The following is a 23701-nucleotide window of genomic DNA, read 5'->3' on the forward strand; positions in this document are numbered from 1 at the left end:
CACACACACACACACACACACACACACACACACACACACACACACACACACACATACACACACACACACACACACACACACACACACACACACACACATACACACACACACACACACACACACACACACACACACATATAGGTTTCCATGTGCTCTATGACAAGTCAAGTAAACTACAATTATGAATTAATATTGTTTTGAATCCTGAAATTGGTTGGGATTATTATCTGTCAATCAATATTTTTTACACACACACACACACACACACACACACACACACACTGAGCCAAAGAGAGGTACTGATGGAGTGAAAGTAAAAAGTTATTTCTCTTGGTCTGATTATCACAGCAGCTTCTCCTGCTGCATGATGGATAGAATTACCGCTCCATTAAGACTGCCAATCACCAGCGCTGTGTGTGTGTGTGTGTGTGTGTGTGTGTGTGTGTGTGTGTGTGTGTGTGTGTGTGTGTGTGTGTGTGTGTGTGTGCGTGTGTGTGTTCTCCCTGCAGGATGAGTGTCGTAACTACTTGAAGGTGTTGCTCAGCAGACATGGAGGACTGTTCATCTGTGGGACCAATGCCTTCAATCCCCTCTGTGCCAACTACACCGTGAGTACATCACACACACACACACACACACACACACACACACACGCACGCAGCGGTCATTACCACCCCGTGGTCCCGAGCTTGGCGTGGTTCTGACGGGTTCTTCAGACGCGCGCCAGGCCCTGATGATCCACCTTGATGAACGTACCGCTGCTCTTCCCAGAGCCTAGCGAGCTTGGATCTCCCTCGCTAACACACACACACACACACACACACACACACACACGGCGCGACACTGCCTCTCTCTCGTTAACTCAGTCCAGTAGTTGTGGACCGTGGGCCTCGTTAGCTGGCCTCCCAGCATGCACCTCCCTCCCTGCTCTCTGGCTGCGTAGAGAGGAGGTGAGGAAGCAGATGCCCGGTAACCCCGGTAACCAGCACGCAGAGATGCAGATGGAGAGAGAGGTGGAGGGGAGGGCTGGAGGGTGGAGGGATGAAGGAAGGAAGGAGAGGTAGAGAGAGAGAGAGAGAGAGGGAGAGAGAGATAATGATTTGAAAACAAAGAGCAGCGCCAAGATCTGGGCGAGGTTAAAGAACCGTGAGTATAGAGGGAAAGGAAGAAGTATGGTGTGTGTGGGTGGTTGTAGTAGACTCTCTCTCTCTCTCTCTCTCTCTCTCTCTCTCTCTCTCTCTCTCTCTCTCCTCCTCCTCTCCTCTCTCTCTCTCTCTCTCTTGTCCTCCTCCTCTCCTCTCTCTCCTCCTCTCCTCTCTCTCTCTCTCTCTCTCTCTCTCCTCCTCCTCTCCTCTCTCGCTCTCCTCCTCCTCCTCTCTCTCTCTCTCTCTCTCTCTCTCCTCCTCTCTCTCTCTCTCCTCCTCTCTCTCTCTCTGCTGTTCATCTATTCTGTCAGAGGAAGCCCTGCAGCCCTGAGCTTCATAGTACTAATCTGTCGGTTTCTAGGTTCATCTGCACCCCCCCCCCAACCCCCCCTCTCGCCCCCCCCCCCCCCACCCAACAACAACTTCAGATCTTCTCTTCCTGCACCAGTAATAGCCACTTCCTGTCTCCTTGAATTACACTAACGACACAAAACGTCGAAAAAGAAGCACACGGCATGAATATTAATCATGTTCTGATACGATCTGATATGCGTCCCGCCAGATTAACTATCAGAAGGAGGTCGGGGGGGCGGGGGGGGACTTGGGGAGGAGGGAGGAGGGAAGGAGGATGATGGGGGAGGGAGGGTGGGCTGGTATCGAAGGAAGCATCAAAGGAAGTATGAGAGAAGTGTTGTGTCAGGCTAGTGACATTTCGCAAACACCTGCCCCATTATCTCCCTGACACTAACGAGCTACTAGAACACACCTGCCGGGTAGGCTCTGCGTCTTCCCCAGGGACTAGTTAGCTAACTGCAGCTAACGCTAACGCTAGCGCTAGGCTATTCACGGCACATTTTAAATGACACCAACAACGCCAATTAATCATTCCATTTCAGCTAGCGCCGACGCCTGCGTGTTAGCAAGTTTGCCTCTCATTGTCTCAGTCGAATGAATTTAATTATGAATTTAAAAATGTTTTTGTATTCGTATGAGAGAGGTGTGTGTGTGTGTGTGTGTGTGTGTGTGTGTGGGTTCGTGCATGTATTGCAAGATTGTTTGCCTTTATCAATCCCTGATGGTGTAGCTACTCCAGTTGTGCCCCAGAGAAGCTAATTACAGTGAATCATTTTAACATTGTTCTCATAATAAACCCACTAATTGCAGTCCAGGGCCCGTCTTAGTGGTGAGGTTGAACTGGACCGACATCAGCTTCCCTGATTGAGTGTGTGTGTGTGTGTGTGTGTGTGTGTGTGTGTGTGTGTGTGTGTGTGTGTGTGTGTGTGTGTGTGTGCGTATGTTTGTGTGCATACATACTGGTATGTGTGTGCCTGTGGTGTGTGTGTGTGTGTGTGTGTGTGTGTGTGTGTGTGTGTGTGTGTGTGTGTGTGTGTGTGTGTGTGTGTGTGCGTGCGTGCGTGTGTGTGTGTGTGTGTGTGTGTCGGCAGGGAGACACTCTGGAGATGGTGGGTGAGACCGTCAGCGGGATGGCGAGATGCCCCTACGACCCCAAACACGCCAACGTGGCTCTATTCACAGGTTAGTGGTTCTGTGAGCAGGTTCTGTTCCCAGGTTAGTGGTTCTGATAGCAGGTTCTATTCACAGGTTAGTGGTTCTGTTCACAGGTTAGAGGTTCTGTTCACAGGTTAGTGGTTCTGTTAGCAGGTTAGTGGTTCTGTTTGCAGGTTAGAGGTTCTGTTAGCAGGTTAGAGGTTCTGTTAGCAGGTTAGTGGTTCTGTTAGCAGGTTAGTGGTTCTGTTAGCAGGTTAGAGGTTCTGTTCACAGGTTAGTGGTTCTGTTAGCAGGTTAGTGGTTCTGTTAGCAGGTTAGTGGTTCTGTTCTCAGGTTAGTGGTTCTGTTAGCAGGTTAGTGGTTCTGTTAGCAGGTTAGTGGTTCTGTTAGCAGGTTAGTGGTTCTGTTCACAGGTTAGTGGTTCTGTTAGCAGGTTAGTGGTTCTGTTCACAGGTTAGTGGTTCTGTTAGCAGGTTAGTGGTTCTGTTCGCAGAACAGGGTAAAAAAAAAAAAAAGCTGAAAATGATAAAATCATGATCAGATGAGAACAATAAAAGAGATAAAAGATCAAGTAAAAACAATAAATAACAGAGTGGAATTGAAAAGCAACACAACATAAAACAACCGTAAGACAGGAATGTGATCAAATAAGAGCGATAAAACAACAACACTGAAATAAAATATGGAATCAATTATAAGCAAAAGTAACAGTGGGTCTTGAGCTGTTTCTTAAAACTCTTCTCAGTCAGCAAGACTGTCAAAATATTTTATGCCCTTAAGATAAGTAAGATCGTGATCGTCTGTATCAAAGGCAGCCGTCAGATCAAGGATTAAAAGGATTGATGGAGTTCACTCAGAGATCTTGACTACATTTACAAGCGCTGTTCCTGTGCCGTGGGCATGAATCTTGTTATCTTGTAGAAACACATCCAATTGTGTATACGTGAATCTTTCCAGAACCTTGCCCAGAACAGGCAGATTAGAGATAGCCCTTTAATTACCCATCGTCGAGGTATCAAGGTTATGCTTCTTGGGTAGGGGGCTTGACTAGAGCGGTTTTTAGGGAAACGAGGAAAACTCTTCTTTTTTTTCAATATCTTCGTCTTCTGAACATGTGATAATACTGTTGTCAATGTTATTGTACAGTATGAGCTGCGTATGATGTGTGTGTGTGTGTGTGTGTGTGTGTGTGTGTGTGTGTGTGTGTGTGTGTACCAGAGGGGAACCTGTTTACGGCCACGGTGACAGACTTCCTGGCGATCGATGCTGTGATCTACCGGAGTCTGGGTGACAGCCCTGCCCTGCGTACCATCAAACATGACTCCAAGTGGTTCAGAGGTAGGGGTTTATGTATATGTGTGTGTGTGTGTGTGTTTGTTTGTGTGTGTGTGTGTGTGTGTGTGTGTGTGTGTGTGTGTGTGTGTGTGTGTGTGTGTGTGTGTGTGTGTGTGTGTGTGTGTGTGTGTGTTTGTGTGTTGGGTCTGGGGTCTAGATCCAGTTATTTTTTGTATGTGTTGATTTCATGTTTTCTTGGTTATTTATTTAAAATGTCTGTTGAGTAGATTACGAATGAAATAATTGTCACGGCAGAGACTATTTAGAGAATTAAATGTTCTTATCCTCCACCTCATCTTATCTCATCTCCTCTCCTCCTCTCTCCTCTCCTCCTCTCTCCCCTGCTCCTCTCTCCTCTCCTCCTCTCTCCCCTCCTCCTCTCTCCTCTCCTCCTTTCTCCTCTCCTCCTTTCTCCCCTCCTCCTCTCTCCTCTCCTCCTCTCTCCTCTCTCCCCTCCTCCTCTCTCCTCTCCTCCTCTCTCCCCTCCTCCTCTCCTCCTCTCCTCCTCTCTCCTCTCCTCCTCTCTCCCCTCCTCCTCTCTCCTCTCCTCCTCTCTCCTGTCTGCAGAGCCCTTCTTCGTCAGCGCTGTGGAGTGGGGTCCTCATGTTTACTTCTTCTTCAGAGAGATGGCCATGGAGTTCAACTACCTGGAGAAGGTATGGAAGAGGGAGGGATGACAGAGGAGGGAGAGAGGGGAGAGAGACGGGGAGGAAGAGATGAAGAGAGAGAGAGAGAGAGAGAGAGAGGAGAGGGACGGGGAGGAAGAGAGAGAGAGAGAGAGAGAGAGGGACGGGGAGTTCAACTACCTGGAGAAGGTATGGAAGAGGGAGGGATGGCAGAGGAGGGAGAGAGAGGAGAGGGATGGGGAGGAAGAGATGAAGAGAGAGAGAGAGAGAGAGAGGAGAGGGACTGGGAGGAAGAGATGAAGGGAGGCAGAGAGAGAGAGAGAGAGAGAGAGAGAGGAGAGGGACTGGGAGGAAGAGATGAAGGGAGGCAGAGAGAGAGAGGAGTGGGACGGGGAGGAAGAGATGAAGAGAGAGAGAGAGAGAGAGAGGGGAGAGGGACGGGGAGGAAGATATGAAGAGAGAGAGAGAGAGAGAGAGAGAGAGGAGAGGGACTGGGAGGAAGAGATGAAGGGAGGCAGAGAGAGAGAGAGAGAGAGAGAGAGAGAGAGGGGAGAGGGACTGGGAGGAAGAGATGAAGGGAGGCAGAGAGAGAGAGAGAGAGAGAGAGAGAGAGAGAGAGAGAGAGAGCTGTATAACTACTGTACAGTAGATACAGCTCAGCTCTGGTGACCTTTCAGACGTCACACCTCTAACATGCTAGTAACCATGACACCCTCACGCTGCACCGCTAACATGCTAGTAACCATGACACCCTCACACTGCACCGCTAACACGCTAGTAGCCATGACACCCTTATTTACTTGAAGTCAGCTGGCTATTTTTCATTCTGACCAATGAAATGACTGCTGGCTCACCCCGATCGATTTTCTGACCAATGAAATTACAGCTGACACACCCCCATCAATATTCTGCCCAATGAAATGACAGCTGACACCCCGCCCCCCCCATCAATGGCTGCTCTGTTCCTAGCAGACTGTAGGTACTGTAGGAGCAATTATTAAATAATATTTAGAGATTATCAGTATCCTCTTACAGGTTCAGTTCGGCTAGGGATAATTTAATTAGTTGATGTATTAGTACCAAACGTTAAACACCCTTTGAGGTTGAGTTTCTGAAGATCATTAATGTGGGAATAGGGTATCATTTTTGAGTCTTTTATTAAACATTGTCGGGGGGACATTTTGCTTTCAATAATAATCTTTATTGCACCAAATGATTCAAGGATCAACCTGCCAGAACATCAACACCAGTGATCACTCGATGAGTCTCGAGTTTTGGTTGCTAGGGCTCGTCGCTATGGTTAGCAGGTTATGTCCAAAGAACCTCTCACTATTTGCACACTGAGATTATTTTTTAATTCGAACACTCAAGTTCCATATGGGATCTTAACGTCCATATGCCTTTTTCCAAGTGAATTGATCGGTCAGCGGGCAGCTTGATCGGTAATCTGGAACTTAACCTGCCTCGGAGCGGGTTAGCTCGGCAGCATAAGTTACCATGGCGATATAGCACGGTGAAAAGTGAACCACCTTCGTAGTACGGATAAACCAGGCTTGAACCTGAAGTTATCACGCTAACCCTGCAATCCTGTTTCGTAGTACAGGCCCCAGATCATAGTTTGGCATGCCAGTGAGTGTCCCTTTAAGTCCATATGGGAACAAGCACTGATCCTAGATCAGCGAAGTGTGACTGACAGAGACAGCACAACAGAGAACCCAAAGTCACGGATAACAGTTAACTCAATCTGGGATATGGGATTTCTCTCTAAACAAACAACTATAACATAATCATCAACAACAACATCAACAACAACAACAACAACAACAATGTTTTTGAATAAGGAACTGAGGGAATCTTCCTCCAATGGCATCAGCTTTAGTACAGGCAGGGCTACACATAGCATGCATAGACTGAAAGCATTAAAATGAAACACTTTCTATTCAATGAATTAGCAATTCACATTTGTGGAAATGCTTGCGTAAGGCATTTGGCTGGGCTTGTTTTAAAATGCTCCCAGTAAGTGGATACTCAAAAATACACACGTACACGCACACACTCACACACACACACACACACACACACACACACACACACACACACACACACACACACACACACACACAAACACACACACACACACACGTGCACACACAGCCCAGCATAACATGGGGGGTTTGTTCAAAGCTTCAGTGTTGAAACGTACTGATGTTTTCATGAATTATTAATAGCACTTCGCTATTATAAAACGATGATCTTGTCACAACAGCCTTTGCACATCTCAAATAGTTGCAAACGATTATGTTCAAAGAGACGGAAAATATTTGTATTTGCTTTGTGAATATGTTTTCTTGACTTTGCAGTAGAGGCATGAGGCCTCACCTGTGTGTGTTTACACTTAGTATCTCATGTGTGTATTCTATGTGTGTGCGTGTGTGTGTGTGTGTGCTCCTGTGTGTGCACTGCTGTGTGTGTCTGCTTCCATGTGTGTTTGTGTGTGTGTGTGTGTGTGTGTGTGTGTGTGTGTGTGTGTGTGTGTGTGTGTCCAGGTGGTGGTGTCGCGTGTGGCCAGGGTGTGTAAGGCGGACCTGGGCGGGTCCCAGCGGGTGCTGGAGAAGCAGTGGACGTCGTTCCTGAAGGCGCGTCTGAACTGCTCCGTCCCCGGAGACGCACACTTCTACTTCAACATGCTGCACTCCACCAGCCCCGTCATCCACAGCCACGGCAGAGACATCATCCTGGGGGTGTTCTCCACTCCCACCAACAGGTACACACACACACACACACCTATACACACACACACACACCTATACACACACACACACACACACACACACACACACAGAGACATCATCCTGGGAGTCTTCTCCACTCCCACCAACAGGTACACACACACACACACACCTATACACACACACACACACACCTATACACACACACACACACACACACACACACAAGTATACACACACCTATACACACACCTATACACACCTATACACACACACACACCTATACACACACCTATACACACACACACCTATACACACACCTATACACACCTATACACACACACACACACAGACACACACACACACACAGATACATCATCCTGGGAGTCTTCTCCACTCCCACCAACAGGTACACACACACCTATACACACACACACACCTAAAACACACCTATACACACACACACACACACACACACACACACACACACACACACCTATACACACACCTATACACACACACACACACACACACACACCTATACACACACCTATACACACACCTACACACACACACACACACACACACACACCTATACACACACACAGAGACATCATCCTGGGCGTCTTCTCCACTCCCACCAACAGGTACACACACACACCTATACACACACCTATACACACACCTATACACACACACACACCTATACACACACACACACACACACACACCTATACACACACACACACACAGAGACATCATCCTGGGAGTGTTCTCCACTCCCACCAACAGGTACACACACACACACACACACACCTATACACACCTATACACACACACACCTATACACACACACACACACACACACACACACACAGAGACATCATCCTGGGAGTGTTCTCCACTCCCACCAACAGGTACACACACACACACACACCTATACACACACACACCTAAAACACACCTATACACACACACACACACACACCTATACACACACACACCTATACACACACACACACACACACCTATACACACACACACCTATACACACACCTATACACACACACACACACCTATAGACACACACACCTAAAACACACCTATACACACACACCTATACACACACACACACACACACCTAAAGCACACCTATACACACACACATACACCTATACACACACACATACACCTATACACACACCTATACACACACACACACACACACACACAGGCAGACAGAGAGGCAGACAGACAGACAGGCAGGCAGATAGACAGACAGACGGACAGAGAGACAGATACAGACAGGCAGGCAGGCAGGCAGGCAGGCAGGCAGGCAGACAGGCAGGCAGGCAGGCAGGCAGACAGACAGACAGGCAGGCAGACAGGCAGAGACAGACAGACAGAGAGTCAGACAGGCAGACCTGTTGAGAGAGAGATGGACAGAGGAAGGAGAGACGGAGGTCTGAATGGGGGGGGGGGGGGGGGGGGGGGGGGTAATGTAAACCACATGCTAGTCTCCAGATGAGAGGAACAAGGGATGTGTCGAAAGACAAGGTGAGACAGGGATGGAAGGAGATGGAGAGAAACAGAGAGAGAGAGAGAGAGAGAGAGGGAGAGGGCGGGGTGCTCTGACCTGACCTGAGAAGGAGGATGTGGAAGGAGTGATGAAGGAAGGAGTGATGAAGGAAGGGGTGATGAAGGAAGGAGGGAGTGGACGATGGAGAGAGACCCTCTCAAGGACCAGGATGTGGATAATGTGCACCATGTGCTCCTCATCTCACGGCCTGGACGGAGAGAGGGGTAGAGGAGGGAGGGAGAGATGGAGGAGAGAGAGGAGGGTGGAGGGAGAGTTAAGGTCCTCTCCTGTCCTCTCTTCTGCGTCCCTGTCCTCTCCTGTCCTCTCCTCTCTTCTGTGTCCCTGTCCTCTCCTGTCCTCTCCTGTCCTCTCCTCTCTTCTCTGTCCCTGTCCTCTCCTGTCCTCTCCTGTCCTCTCCTGTCCTCTCCTCTCTTCTCTGTCCCTGTCCTCTCCTGTCCTCTCCTCTCTTCTGTGTCCCTGTCCTCTCCTGTCCTCTCCACTCTTCTGTCTTCTGTGTCCCTGTCCTCTCCTGTCCTCTCCTGTCCTCTCCTGTCCTCCTCTCTTCTGCATCCCTGTCCTCTCCTGTCTTCTGTCTTCTGTGTCCCTGTCCTCTCCTGTCCTCTCCTCTCTTCTCTGTCCCTGTCCTCTCCTGTCCTCTCCTCTCTTCTGTCTTCTGTGTCCCTGTCCTCTCCTGTCCTCTCCTCTCTTCTGTGTCCCTGTCCTCTCCTGTCCTCTCCTCTCTTCTGTCTTCTGTGTCCCTGTCCTCTCCTGTCCTCTCCTGTCCTCTCCTCTCTTCTGTCTTCTGTGTCCCTGTCCTCTCCTGTCCTCTCCTCTCTTCTGTCTTCTGTGTCCCTGTCCTCTCCTGTCCTCTCCTGTCCTCTCCTCTCTTCTGTCTTCTGTGTCCCTGTCCTCTCCTGTCCTCTCCTGTCCTCTCCTGTCCTCTCCTGTCCTTCCTCTCTCTGGCTGAGTGGCCGTCGTCCTCCATGCAGGAAGGAGGAAGGAAGGAAGTTGTCAGATAGCCTCTTGTGCTGTTGGGGAGAAAACCCTTAGTCACTCTCTCTCTCACACACACACTCACACACACACACACTCACACACACACACACAAACACAAACTCAGACACACACACACACATACACACACATACACACACATACACACACACACACACACACAAATACACACACACACACTCACACATGCTCACACGCATACACTCACACATGCTCACACACATACACACATGAGTGTGTGGGTGTAAAGAGTGTGTGCCTCTCCTGAATGCTGATGTTCTAGTAAGGGTGGGTAGGTTAAGAGCTGATGTTCTAGTAAGGGTGGGTAGGTTGAGAGGTGATGTTCTAGTAAGGGTGGGTAGGTTAAGAGCTGATGTTCTAGTAAGGGTGGGTAGGTTAAGAGCTGATGTTCTAGTAAGGGTGGGTAGGTTAAGAGTTGATGTTCTAGTAAGGGTGGGTAGGTTAAGAGCTGATGTTCTAGTAAGGGTGGGTAGGTTGAGAGGTGATGTTCTAGTAAGGGTGGGTAGGTTAATAGCGGATGTTCTAGTAAGGGTGGGTAGGTTAATAGCGGATGTTCTAGTAAGGGTGGGTAGGTTGAGAGATGATGTTCTAGTAAGGGTGGGTAGGTTAAGAGATGATGTTCTAGTAAGGGTGGGTAGGTTGAGAGATGATGTTCTAGTAAGGGTGGGTAGGTTAAGAGCTGATGTTCTAGTAAGGGTGGGTAGGTTAAGAGGTGATGTTCTAGTAAGGGTGGGTAGGTTGAGAGCTGATGTTCTAGTAAGGGTGGGTAGGTTAAGAGCTGATGTTCTAGTAAGGGTGGGTAGGTTAAGAGATGATGTTCTAGTAAGGGTGGGTAGGTGGCGCTGGACAGTTCCGCAGGTACTCGGGAATTTACAGGAACTTGCTCGGCAGTCGTCTTCCTGTGAGACCAATCTCCTACTGACTCCCTTCCTCTGGGCTCCAGGCAATTTCACCTTTAACCTCTGGACCACCCACAGTCCAGGAAGTCTCTGGTGCGTCCCTCCCCCCCCCCCCCATCTGTCCGTCCCTCTCATCCCCCGTCTCTCGCGTCTCTCTCGCGTCTCTCCCGCAGTATCCCCGGCTCGGCCGTCTGCGCCTTCGACATGGAGCAGCTGTCCAGCGTGTTCGACGGGAGGTTCAAGGAGCAGAAATCGCCCGAGTCCATCTGGACGCCGGTTTCGGACGACGTCATCCCCAAACCCAGGTACCCCTAGCGCTCGCCCTCGCCCCTAACCCACGTACGTGTCTGAGGACCGCCCCAAAATAACTCTCTATCCCAACCCAGTGGTACATAACCCGAACCCAGGTGGTGTGTTTATCTGTGGGGCGGCTGTAGCTCAGTTGGTAGAGTTCGTCGTTCTATGATCGAAGGGTCAGTGGTTCGAATCCCAGCTCCGACTGTCCACATGTCGAAGTATCCTTGAGCAAGACACCTAACCCCAAATTGCTCCCAATGAGCAGGCTAGCACCTTGCATGGCAGCTACCGCCATTGGTGTGTGAATGTGTGTGTGAATGGGTGAATGAGAGGCCATTGTAAAGCGCTTTGAGTGCCGCTAAGGTGGAAAAGCGCTATATAAGTGCAGTCCATTTACCATTTACATTTGTGGACGGCCGTTGGAGATATCGTTTTCTCACATGAGGAGATACCTGTCCCTGTCACGCGACCTTTGACCTGTACTGTTAGCTCTGTACATCATACAACATTATTAATGCTCTAGGGGCTATAAGCTATTGAGTGTGAGTCTAGCTGTGCTGATCTAATGTGTTAATCCTGCTCTGTGTATCTAACCCCACCCAGGCCAGGGGGCTGTGCTGTCCAAGGTACCAGATTCAACTCGTCCAACGCGTTCCCTGATGAGATGCTGAACTTCGTGAAGACACACCCCCTAATGGACGAAGCAGTGCCGTCACTAGGGCAGAGACCTTGGATAGTGAGAACGATGGCCTGGTGAGACAGACCGACACACACACACACACACACACACACACTCACACGTAGAAGAGACTAAAGACTGCCACATGGGAATGACCTGCCAGGTGGTTTTGGATTCGTCCCTGCCACTGTGGGGTAACCCTCTGTAGAGACATGACTGCTGTGTTGTTTACGTCGCTCTGGCCCCTCCCCTTCCTGTAGGTATCAGCTGAACAAGATAGTGGTGGATATGGAGGCGGGGCCGTACAAGAATCGCACGGTTCTGTTTCTGGGTTCCACCAGGGGAACCATCCTCAAGTTCCTCATCGTCCCCAACAGAGACAACACCGTCTCGGAAAGCAGCGTCTTCCTGGAGGAGCTGGAGGGCTACAACCCAGACAAGTAAGGGTTAACCTGGCTCAACTACACTAGTTCACCTGGTTATTAACCTAGTAACTCACTAGTTCACCTGGTTATTAACCTAGTAACTCACTAGTTCACCTGGCTCAACTACACTAGTTCACCTGGTTATTAACCTAGTAATTCATTAGTTCACCTGGTTATTAACCTAGTAACTCACTAGTTAACCTGGCTCAACTACTCTAGTTCACCTGGTTATTAACCTAGTAATTCACTAGTTCACCTGGTTATTAACCTAGTAATTCACTAGTTCACCTGGGTATTAACCTAGTAATTCACTAGTTCACCTGGGTATTTACCTAGTAATTCACTAGTTCACCTGGGTATTAACCTAGTAATTCACTAGTTCACCTGGTTATTAACCTAGTAAATTACTAGTTCACCTGGTTATTAACCTAGTAATTCACTAGTTCACCTGGTTATTAACCTAGTAATTCACTTGTTAATGCAAACAAACAAGGATAACCCTGTTAACCTAGACTGAGTAACCTGGACTAGTTAATACAGACTGGTTAACCTAGATTAGTTAATAGACTAGTTAATCTAGTCTAGTTAATAAATACTAGTTACTGCACACTAGTTAACCTAGACTAGATAATATACTAGTTAACCTAGATTAGTTTATACAGACTAGTTAACCTGGACTAGTTAATAAAACTAGTTAACCTAGACTAATTAATACAGACTAGTTAACCTAGATTAGGCAATAATGACTAGTTAACCTAGATTAGTTAACCCAGACTAGTTAACCTAGACTAGTTAATGCAAACAAGTTAACCTAGACTATTTAATAAAGACTAGTTGACCTAGACTAGTTAATACAGACTAGTTGACCTAGACTAGTTAATACAGACTAGTTGACCTAGACTGATTGAACGTAGACATGTACAGGAGTGTTATGCCCAGTGTTCTGTGCTGAGTGATTACTGTAACACATGTAATAGACCAGGGAGATGCTGAGTGATTACTGTAACACATGTAATAGGCCAGCGGGATGCTGAGTGATTACTGTAACACATGTAATAGGCCAGCGGGATGCTGAGTGATTACCGTAACACATGTAATAGACCAGGGAGATGCTGAGTGATTACTGTAACACATGTAATAGACCAGGGAGATGCTGAGTGATTACTGTAACACATGTAATAGACCAGGGGGATGCTGAGTGATTACTGTAACACATGTAATAGACCAGGGGGATGCTGAGTGATTACTGTAACATATGTAATAGACCAGCGGGATGCTGAGTGATTACTGTAACACATGTAATAGACCAGGGAGATGCTGAGTGATTACTGTAACACATGTAACAGGCCAGGGGGATGCTGAGTGATTACTGTAACACATGTAATAGGCCAGGGGGATGCTGAGTGATTACTGTAACACATGTAATAGACCAGGGGGATGCTGAGTGATTACCGTAACACATGTAATAGGCCAGGGGGATGCTGAGTGATTACTGTAACACATGTAACAGGCCAGGGGGATGCTGAGTGATTACTGTAACACATGTAATAGACCAGGGAGATGCTGAGTGATTACTGTAACACATGTAATAGACCAGGGAGATGCTGAGTGATTACTGTAACACATGTAATAGGCCAGGGAGATGCTGAGTGATTACCGTAACACATGTAATAGGCCAGGGAGATGAGGCAGGCTGGGCAGATGGAACATTATCTGCTTATTATCTCTCTCACAGGCCAATTACAGAGTCTTTAAGCATGAACACCTAAAGTGATGCAACATCGCTAATTGCGCCCACTGATCTTTTCTGCACCCACACAACAGGAAATGAGATAGTTGTTTGGAAACTGTGGCTGCGTTCCGAATCGCATACTTCTACTTTTTTACTACCAGTATGTACTACAACTGCCCCTAGAAAGTACATACTTTAAACACAGTATGCATACAATTGGGACGTACCACTTTTTCTTGAAATTTGCCCACATCCGTCGCTGTCCAAAAAGCAGCATTTGTCCACAGCTGTCGTGACTCGCACATATGACGTAATTGACGTTGTGCAATGGATTATGGGTCAGAATAGCCATAAAAGTCTGCTGGCATGCATACTGCAAAAATAAAACCGGATAGTAGGACATCCTGGTATTTTTGCCGTACTAGATGTGGCATACGTACTATGTATTGGGACATACTACTGTATCATTTTTGGCATACTATATAGTACGGAAGTACAGTATGTGATTCAGAATGCAGACAGTGTTCTAGGTTCCTTCTCAGGTCTTCTGCGACCGCTGAGTTCGAGGCGTAACGACTGAAAGTGAACGCAAGCGAGGCGGCGCCACGGGGAGGGGGCGGGGCTCTAAGCTGGGGCCACGGAGAGGGGGCGGGGCTCTAAGCGGCCGCTTACTGTGCTTATCGGGAGGGGCCGGCTCTGTCTACAGCAGTGATAGATCCCTGTCCCTCCCTGCAGGTTCTGACAGCCATCAGCACCAGACGCCCAGAGGCACAAGAAGCTGTTTGTTTATAAATAGGTATTAATCCCTCGCGCCCGGCCCGGCGACACGGCCAACATGCTCTCGCTCGCTACCAATTACAGCTGATGTGGAGATAGAGTGTCTGTAGATTGTAAGGATGAACCCGGTTAGCAGCAAAGAGGCAGTGTGGTGTGGTGCAACCAAAAAGGTTTTATTCACCCACAAAAATGACATGACAAAAACAACTAGAAGAACTTGACAAAACAGAGGGATGGCTAGAGGTTGGAGTGAGGTCCAGTGGGATGTGTGGGCTGTTGTCGCTAATGCTGTGTGTGTGTGTGTGTGTGTGTGTGTGTGTGTGTGTGTGTGTGCGTGTGCGTGTGCGTGTGTGTGTGTGTCCGTCCATGTCCAGGTGTGCTAGGGACACGCCCCAGGCCAGACAGCTGCTGTCTCTGTCTCTGGACCAGGCTAGCCAGGCTCTGCTGCTGGCCTTCCCCTCCTGTGTGGTCAGGGTCCCTGTGGCTCGCTGCCAGCTCTACTCACACTGCATGAAGTAAGTCCCCACACACACACACACACACACGCACACACACACTAGAGATGCGAATATTGCGGATATATCCGCGACATCCGTGGATATCCGCATCCGCGGGTGGGTGGGCCAATAAAAATCAACATTGGGATTAATTTCGGGTGGATTGTGGGTGGATTTGTCAGTTATATTCGGATTTAATAACTACTATAATTATATATATTATATTATAACAACTGCGAGAAAGCGCGAGACCTGCCAGCAGCTCACTCAAATACCCTCGACCACTTCGTCAACCCAGATCCTGCGAAAGCGAGCCTGTAATCTGTGGCTCACTATATCGGCCAGTAGCCGTTCAATGGACGTACTGTAAGAACGCATAGTTTTTTTTACGGTATACAGTCTTAGGATTGTACTGTACAACTCAAGGCTTAATGTTGTCCTTTCATACTATTATAATTGGTGGGTCATACAGGCGTGTAATCACGTGTGTGTGTGTGTGTGTGTGTGTGTGTGTGTGTGTGTGTAGGAACTGCATCGCCTCGCGGGACCCCTACTGTGGCTGGACCAAAGGCAGCGCCTGCTCGTTTCTCCGACCAGGAACCAGGTGAGCCACTGTTACCTGTCTAAACATACCAGGAACCAGGTGAGCCACTGTTACCTGTCTAAACATGCAGTACCAGGAGCCTGTCTAAACATGCAGTACCAGGAGCCTGTCTAAACATACCAGGAGCCTGTCTAAACATACTGTACCAGGAACCTGTCTAAACATACCAGGAGCCTGTCTAAACATAGCCTGCCTAAACATGCAGTACCAGGAGCCTGTCTAAACATACCAGGAGCCTGCCTAAACATGCAGTACCAGGAGCCTGTCTAAACATACTGGTACCTGTCTAAACATACCAGGAGCCTGTCTAAACATACCAGGAACCAGATGAGTCTACCGTTATCTGTGTAAACATACCAGACTCCTCTCTCTCTCTCTCTCTCTCTCTCTCTTTCTGTACGTTTCTTTCTCTCTTGCTGGTCTTTCTGTCTCGTCTCTCTGCTGTCTGCAGTAGCGTTTCTATCTTATATGCCACCCTGGGCGCACCCCTCGCTACGGGCTGTCTGCCTGTTCCCAAATGTACAACTCTAGCCTTGAGCACAGATTCAAAATAGCGTTTGTCTCTCCTGCCTATCTCCCTCTCTGTCTGTCTACCAGCTTACCCGTCTGTCTGCCTGTCTGACTGTGTCTATACCTGTCTGCCTGTCTGACTGTGTCTATACCTGTCTACCTGTCTGACTGTCTACCAGCCTGTCTGTCTGTCTACCAGTTTACCCGTCTGTCTGCCTGTCTGACTCTGTCTATACCTGTCTACCTGTCTGACTGTCTACCAACCTGTCTTGTCTGTCTACCAGTTTACCCGTCTGTCTGCCTGTCTGACTCTGTCTATATCTGTCTGCCTGTCTGACTGTCTACCAACCTGTCTTGTCTGTCTACCAGTTTACCCGTCTGTCTGCCTGTCTGACTCTGTCTATATCTGTCTGCCTGTCTGACTGTCTACCAACCTGTCTTGTCTGTCTACTAGTTTACCCGTCTGTCTGCCTGTCTGACTGTGTCTATACCTGTCTGCCTGTCTGACTGTCTACCAGCCTGTCTGTCTGTCTACCAGTTTACCCGTCTGTCTGCCTGTCTGCCTGTCTACCAGCCTGTCTGTCTCCATCCGACTGTCTGTTCTCCACCTGTCTGTCTCTCCATCTATCTGCTTGCCAGGATTCTGCCCAACGCTCTTGGCAGCTCACGTCATATTGCAGCTTATAAAAACCCTGTCTGCCTTCCTTCCACAATCCCTCCATCCCTCCATCCCTCCATCCCTCCTCCGTGGGGAGCTTTCTCAGCTTATTGCCTTCTGTGTTCACACACGGGTACGGTGCTAGCCTGCCGTTCTAACAGGGTCTTAAAGACCACCTGATTGAGTTAGGGCCCCTGCGTTGCTGCCGATGACATTTTAACAGGTGAAACGCAGCCTTCGAACCCGTGTCCGTCCGTCAGTCCGTCCGTCCGTCCAGCACTAGGGAGTAAGGAGTGGCTCTGTCTGCTTATGTAGAAGATTTTTGACTGATCTAGTCAAAAAGGATTTGCCAAGATTCTAGAAATGTTAATGCTTTAACCACAGGGGCAGGGGCGGGGTTCCTGGGGGGGTCAGGGGGGACATGTCCCCCCCAATATTTGAGATCATTAAAATTGTCCCCCCCACCCCCCCCCCCAACAATATTTAGATTGGGGTAGTGGCGTTCAAATGACCATACAGCCGCGTAGGAAGATGTCCCCCAAATGTTAGATACAGATCCCCGCCACTGCACAGAGGTAATTTATTTCTCACATTTGAACGCACTGTCAAGAGTAAAAACCAAGGCTTTTTACAGCAAAAACATTCTTGGAGGCTAGGGAGCCCAGAGCACCAACAGGGAGCGATAGACGTTAGATGTAGATGATAGATGTTTCGGCTTGGCCTTACATTGGAAAAGGCTTAGTCGAAAGAAGTCTATTGCTCCCCTGTGCTATTGAAAAAGGCCCAGCCAAAACGTCTCTATCTATTCCTCCCGTATCCTATTGGACAATAAAAGAAGACAGGGATGTAGATATTCTTCTGAATATCCTTTATTTTATTATTTTCGAGTGCGACCGTACTCCAGCAGTATCTAGTTCAAGTTTATTGCGTTTCACGCACCAGGTCGGTCGAGTGCAAACGGCCACACTTCTCTGATACGCGAGACTAACCTTCATGTAGCGGGAGTTGGAGTCTGAGTTAGTGTGGTGGGGGCTTGTTTGATTGGCTGCTACAGTCCGTAGCTCCTCACTGATTGGTGTTTGTAACCCAGGAAGTCACGTTTCGATGTCTTTCTCAAGGATGCGCTGGCCAATCCAACAGCAGCATGCTGGGTTTACTGGGACTGTGAACTAAAGAGTACAATCTCCTACCCCTGTCCTCTGGGCTAGCTCTGTTGTTGATATATATACAGATAAAGTCCCTGCTGTCTTCTGTCTGTAGATTAATGATACACAAACACACACACACACACACACACACACACACCCTGTTTAATGCTACTCAAAGAAAAGTGCTGCTGTCTCTGCGCTGCCTCCATCTCGGCAGATTAATGACCGTGTCTCTCCTCTCCTCTCGTCCCCTCTCTCTCTCTCTCTCTCCTCTCTCTCTCTCCTCTCTCTCTCTCTCTCTCCTCTCTCTCTCTCTCTCTCTCCTCTCCTCTCGTCCCCTCTCTCCTCTCTCCTCTCTCTCTCTCTCCTCTCTCTCTCCTCTCTCTCTCTCCTCTCTCTGTCTCTCCTCTCTCCTCTCTCTCTCCTCTCTCTCTCCTCTCTCTCTCTCTCCTCTCTCTCTCTCCTCCAGGCTGCCCTTCGAGCAGGACGTGGAGCAGGGCAATGTGTCCCACCTGGGAGACTGTGATGGTAGGACGGTTTTTGGTGTGTGTGTGTGTGTTAGCGTGCTGCTAGGACGGTTCTTGGTGTGTGTGTGTGTGTGTGTGTGTGTTAGCGTGCTGCTAGGACGGTTCTTGGTGTGTGTGTGTGTGTGTGTGTTAGCGTGCTGCTAGGACGGTTCTTGGTGTGTGTGTGTGTGTGTGTGTGTGTGTTAGCGTGCTGCTAGGACAGTCCTGTCTCTTCCACTGCCGTCATTACAGCTGCGTCACCACAACGCTGGCAGCTCTCCTCTCCCTGGGGGAACCAAACAACACAGAACCTACAGTATATCTGATAGACACTAGAACCTACAGTATATCTGATAGACATTAGAACCCACAGTTTATCTGATAGACATTAGAACCTACAGTATATCTGATAGACATCAGAACCACAGTATATCTGATAGACATCAGAACCACAGTATATCTGATAGACATTAGAACCTACAGTATATCTGATAGACATCAGAACCACAGTATATCTGATAGACATTAGAACCTACAGTATATCTGATAGACATCAGAACCACAGTATATCTGATAGACATTAGAACCTACAGTATATCTGATAGACATTAGAACCTACAATATATCTGATAGACATTATATCAGTTTGAGTGAATACACACACACACACACACACACACACACACACACGTGAATACACACACACACACACACACACACACACACACACACACACACACACACACCCTTCAGAGGCTTGCAGACCTGCAGCAGGGGCCCACATCTGTATGCAGGTTTGCGCTGCTGTGCTCCCGGGCGTGTGTTGACTCCGCCTCCCCACTACGTCTCTCTGTTCTGTACTTCTCTCTCCATCAGCATCATCACATTCATCTCTGGATGCATCACTTTCATGTTCTCCTTCTGAGGGACGGTACTACACACACACACACACACACACACACACACACACACACACATTCACACAGACACATACACACACACACAGACACACAGACACACGCATACTTTCTCTCTCACACACACATACACACACAGACACACTCACACGCATACTTTCTCTCTCACACACACACATTCACACATACACACACAGACACACACTCACACACACGCATACTTTCTCTCTCACACACACACACTCACACACATACTTTCTCTCTCACACACACACACATTCACACACACACACACAGAGACACACACACACTCACACGCATACTTTCTCTCTCACACACACACACACTCACACGCATACTTTCTCTCTCACACACACACACACACACGCATACTTTCTCACACACACAGACACACACTCACACACACACACACACACACACACACACTCACACGCATACTTTCTCTCTCTCTCTCTCACACACACACACACACACACTCACACACACACACACACACGCATAGTCATAGTCATAGTCAATTAATTTTTTTATACTAATTACAACTGTTTAGGTTGCCCAAAGCGTGAAACATTGAGCATCATTAGACAGACAAGATACCGACATTAAAACTGTACAACAACAAACAGGCGAGGGGATAGAAACAATAGGACCAAAACAACACAATCAACATGGAGGACATCTCAGCAGTCTAGTAGGACATCTCAGTAGTCTAGTAGGACATCTCAGTAGTCTAGTAGGACATCTCAGTAGTCTAGGAGGACATCTCAGTAGTCTAGTAGGACGTCTCAGTAGTCTAGTAGGACATCTCAGTAGTCTAGTAGGACATCTCAGTAGTCTAGTAGGACGTCTCAGTAGTCTAGTAGGACATCTCAGTAGTCTAGTAGGACATCTCAGTAGTCTAGTAGGACATCTCAGTAGTCTAGTAGGACATCTCAGTAGTCTAGTAGGACATCTCAGTAGTCTAGAGGACATCTCAGTAGTCTAGTAGGACATCTCAGTAGTCTAGGAGGACATCTCAGCAGTCTAGTAGGACATCTCAGTAGTCTAGTAGGACATCTCAGTAGTCTAGTAGGACATCTCAGTAGTCTAGTAGGACATCTCAGTAGTCTAGTAGGACGTCTCAGTAGTCTAGTAGGACATCTCAGTAGTCTAGTAGGACATCTCAGTAGTCTAGTAGAGGACATCTCAGTAGTCTAGTAGGACATCTCAGTAGTCTAGTAGGACATCTCAGTAGTCTAGGAGGACATCTCAGTAGTCTAGTAGGACATCTCAGTAGTCTAGTAGGACATCTCAGTAGTCTAGTAGGACATCTCAGTGGTCTAGTAGGACATCTCAGTAGTCTAGTAGGACATCTCAGTAGTCTAGTAGGACATCTCAGTAGTCTAGTAGGACATCTCAGTAGTCTAGAGGACATCTCAGTAGTCTAGTAGGACATCTCAGTAGTCTAGTAGGACATCTCAGTAGTCTAGTAGGACATCTCAGTAGTCTAGTAGGACATCTCAGTAGTCTAGTAGGACATATCAGTAGTCTAGTAGGACATCTCAGTAGTCTAGTGGGACATCTCAGTAGTCTAGGAGGACATCTCAGTAGTCTAGTAGGACATCTCAGTAGTCTAGGAGGACATCTCAGTAGTCTAGTAGGACATCTCAGTAGTCTAGTAGGACATCTCAGTAGTCTAGGAGGACATCTCAGTAGTCTAGTAGGACATCTCAGTAGTCTAGTAGGACATCTCAGTAGTCTAGTAGGACATCTCAGTAGTCTAGTAGGACATCTCAGTAGTCTAGTAGGACATCTCAGTAGTCTAGTAGGACATCTCAGTAGTCTAGTAGAGGACATCTCAGTAGTCTAGAAGGACATCTCAGTAGTCTAGTAGGACATCTCAGTAGTCTAGTAGGACATCTCAGTAGTCTAGTAGGACATCTCAGTAGTCTAGTAGGACATCTCAGTAGTCTAGTAGAGGACATCTCAGTAGTCTAGTAGGACATCTCAGTAGTCTAGTAGGACATCTCAGTAGTCTAGTAGGACATCTCAGTAGTCTAGTAGGACATCTCAGTAGTCTAGTAGGACATCTCAGTAGTCTAGTAGGACATCTCAGTAGTCTAGTAGGACATCTCAGTAGTCTAGTAGGACATCTCAGTAGTCTAGTAGGACATCTCAGTAGTCTAGTAGGACATCTCAGTAGTCTAGTAGGACATCTCAGTAGTCTAGTAGGACATCTCAGTAGTCTAGTAGGACATCTCAGTAGTCTAGTAGGACATCTCAGTAGTCTAGTAGGACATCTCAGTAGTCTAGTAGGACATCTCAGTAGTCTAGTAGGACATCTCAGTAGTCCTAGTAGGACATCTCAGTAGTCTAGTAGGACATCTCAGTGGTCTAGTAGGACATCTCAGTAGTCTAGTAGGACATCTCAGTAGTCTAGTAGGACATCTCAGTAGTCTAGTAGGACATCTCAGTAGTCTAGTAGGACATCTCAGTAGTCTAGTAGGACATCTCAGTAGTCTAGTAGGACATCTCAGTAGTCTAGTAGGACATCTCAGTTAGTCTAGTAGGACATCTCAGTAGTCTAGTAGGACATCTCAGTAGTCTAGTAGGACATCTCAGTAGTCTAGTAGGACATCTCAGTAGTCTAGTAGGACATCTCAGTAGTCTAGTAGGACATCTCAGTAGTCTAGTAGGACATCTCAGTAGTCTAGTAGGACATCTCAGTAGTCTAGTAGGACATCTCAGTAGTCTAGTAGGACATCTCAGTAGTCTAGTAGGACATCTCAGTAGTCTAGTAGGACATCTCAGTAGTCTAGTAGGACATCTCAGTAGTCTAGTAGGACATCTCAGTAGTCTAGTAGGACATCTCAGTAGTCTAGTAGGACATCTCAGTAGTCTAGTAGGACATCTCAGTAGTCTAGTAGGACATCTCAGTAGTCTAGTAGGACATCTCAGTAGTCTAGTAGGACATCTCAGTAGTCTAGTAGGACACCTCAGTAGTCTAGTAGGACATCTCAGTAGTCTAGTAGGACATCTCAGTAGTCTAGTAGGACATCTCAGTAGTCTAGTAGGACATCTCAGTAGTCTAGTAGGACATCTCAGTAGTCTAGTAGGACATCTCAGTAGTCTAGTAGGACATCTCAGTAGTCTAGTAGGACATCTCAGTAGTCTAGTAGGACATCTCAGTAGTCTAGTAGGACATCTCAGTAGTCTAGTAGGACATCTCAGTAGTCTAGTAGGACATCTCAGTAGTCTAGTAGGACATCTCAGTAGTCTAGTAGGACATCTCAGTAGTCTAGTAGGACATCTCAGTAGTCTAGTAGGACATCTCAGTAGTCTAGTAGGACATCTCAGTAGTCTAGTAGGACATCTCAGTAGTCTAGTAGGACATCTCAGTAGTCTAGTAGGACATCTCAGTAGTCTAGTAGGACATCTCAGTAGTCTAGTAGGACATCTCAGAAGTCTAGTAGGACATCTCAGTAGTCTAGTAGGACATCTCAGTAGTCTAGTAGGACATCTCAGTAGTCTAGTAGGACATCTCAGTAGTCTAGTAGGACATCTCAGTAGTCTAGTAGGACATCTCAGTAGTCTAGTAGGACATCTCAGTAGTCTAGTAGGACATCTCAGTAGTCTAGTAGGACATCTCAGTAGTCTAGTAGGACATCTCAGTAGTCTAGTAGGACATCTCAGTAGTCTAGTAGGACATCTCAGTAGTCTAGTAGGACATCTCAGTAGTCTAGTAGGACGTCTCAGTAGTCTAGTAGGACATCTCAGTAGTCTAGTAGAGGACATCTCAGTAGTCTAGAAGGACATCTCAGTCTAGTAGGACATCTCAGTAGTCTAGTAGGACATCTCAGTAGGTCTAGTAGGACATCTCAGTAGTCTAGTAGGACATCTCAGTAGTCTAGTAGGACATCTCAGTAGTCTAGTAGGACATCTCAGTAGTCTAGTAGGACATCTCAGTAGTCTAGTAGGACACCTCAGATTCGAACCAACCAGTGGTATTCCCCTACTGTACCTACACAGTCGCACCAACAGCCAATCAGGCGGGCGCTTCACGAACCAATCAGGTAGCGGTATTCCCCTACCTT

General features: G+C 47.6%; 1 protein-coding gene across 1 annotated transcript in view; it reads left to right on the plus strand.

Annotated features, from left to right (window-relative positions):
* Positions 1 to 23701, plus strand: part of sema6bb (sema domain, transmembrane domain (TM), and cytoplasmic domain, (semaphorin) 6Bb) — a gene marked incomplete at both ends in the record, with an annotated part of 35030 nt that overhangs the window by 8904 nt on the left and 2425 nt on the right. Inside the window, 11 exons of the mRNA XM_084459119.1 lie at positions 510 to 608; positions 2591 to 2681; positions 3873 to 3992; positions 4557 to 4645; positions 7162 to 7379; positions 11031 to 11162; positions 11758 to 11907; positions 12094 to 12273; positions 15142 to 15282; positions 15791 to 15868; positions 18654 to 18712. Coding sequence (XP_084315245.1) covers positions 510 to 608; positions 2591 to 2681; positions 3873 to 3992; positions 4557 to 4645; positions 7162 to 7379; positions 11031 to 11162; positions 11758 to 11907; positions 12094 to 12273; positions 15142 to 15282; positions 15791 to 15868; positions 18654 to 18712 — 1357 coding nt within the window. The remainder of the gene's footprint in view (positions 1 to 509; positions 609 to 2590; positions 2682 to 3872; positions 3993 to 4556; positions 4646 to 7161; positions 7380 to 11030; positions 11163 to 11757; positions 11908 to 12093; positions 12274 to 15141; positions 15283 to 15790; positions 15869 to 18653; positions 18713 to 23701) is intronic.

This window comes from Borostomias antarcticus (assembly GCF_949987555.1).
Source record: "Borostomias antarcticus genome assembly, chromosome: 26".
Taxonomy (NCBI): domain Eukaryota; kingdom Metazoa; phylum Chordata; class Actinopteri; order Stomiiformes; family Stomiidae; genus Borostomias; species Borostomias antarcticus.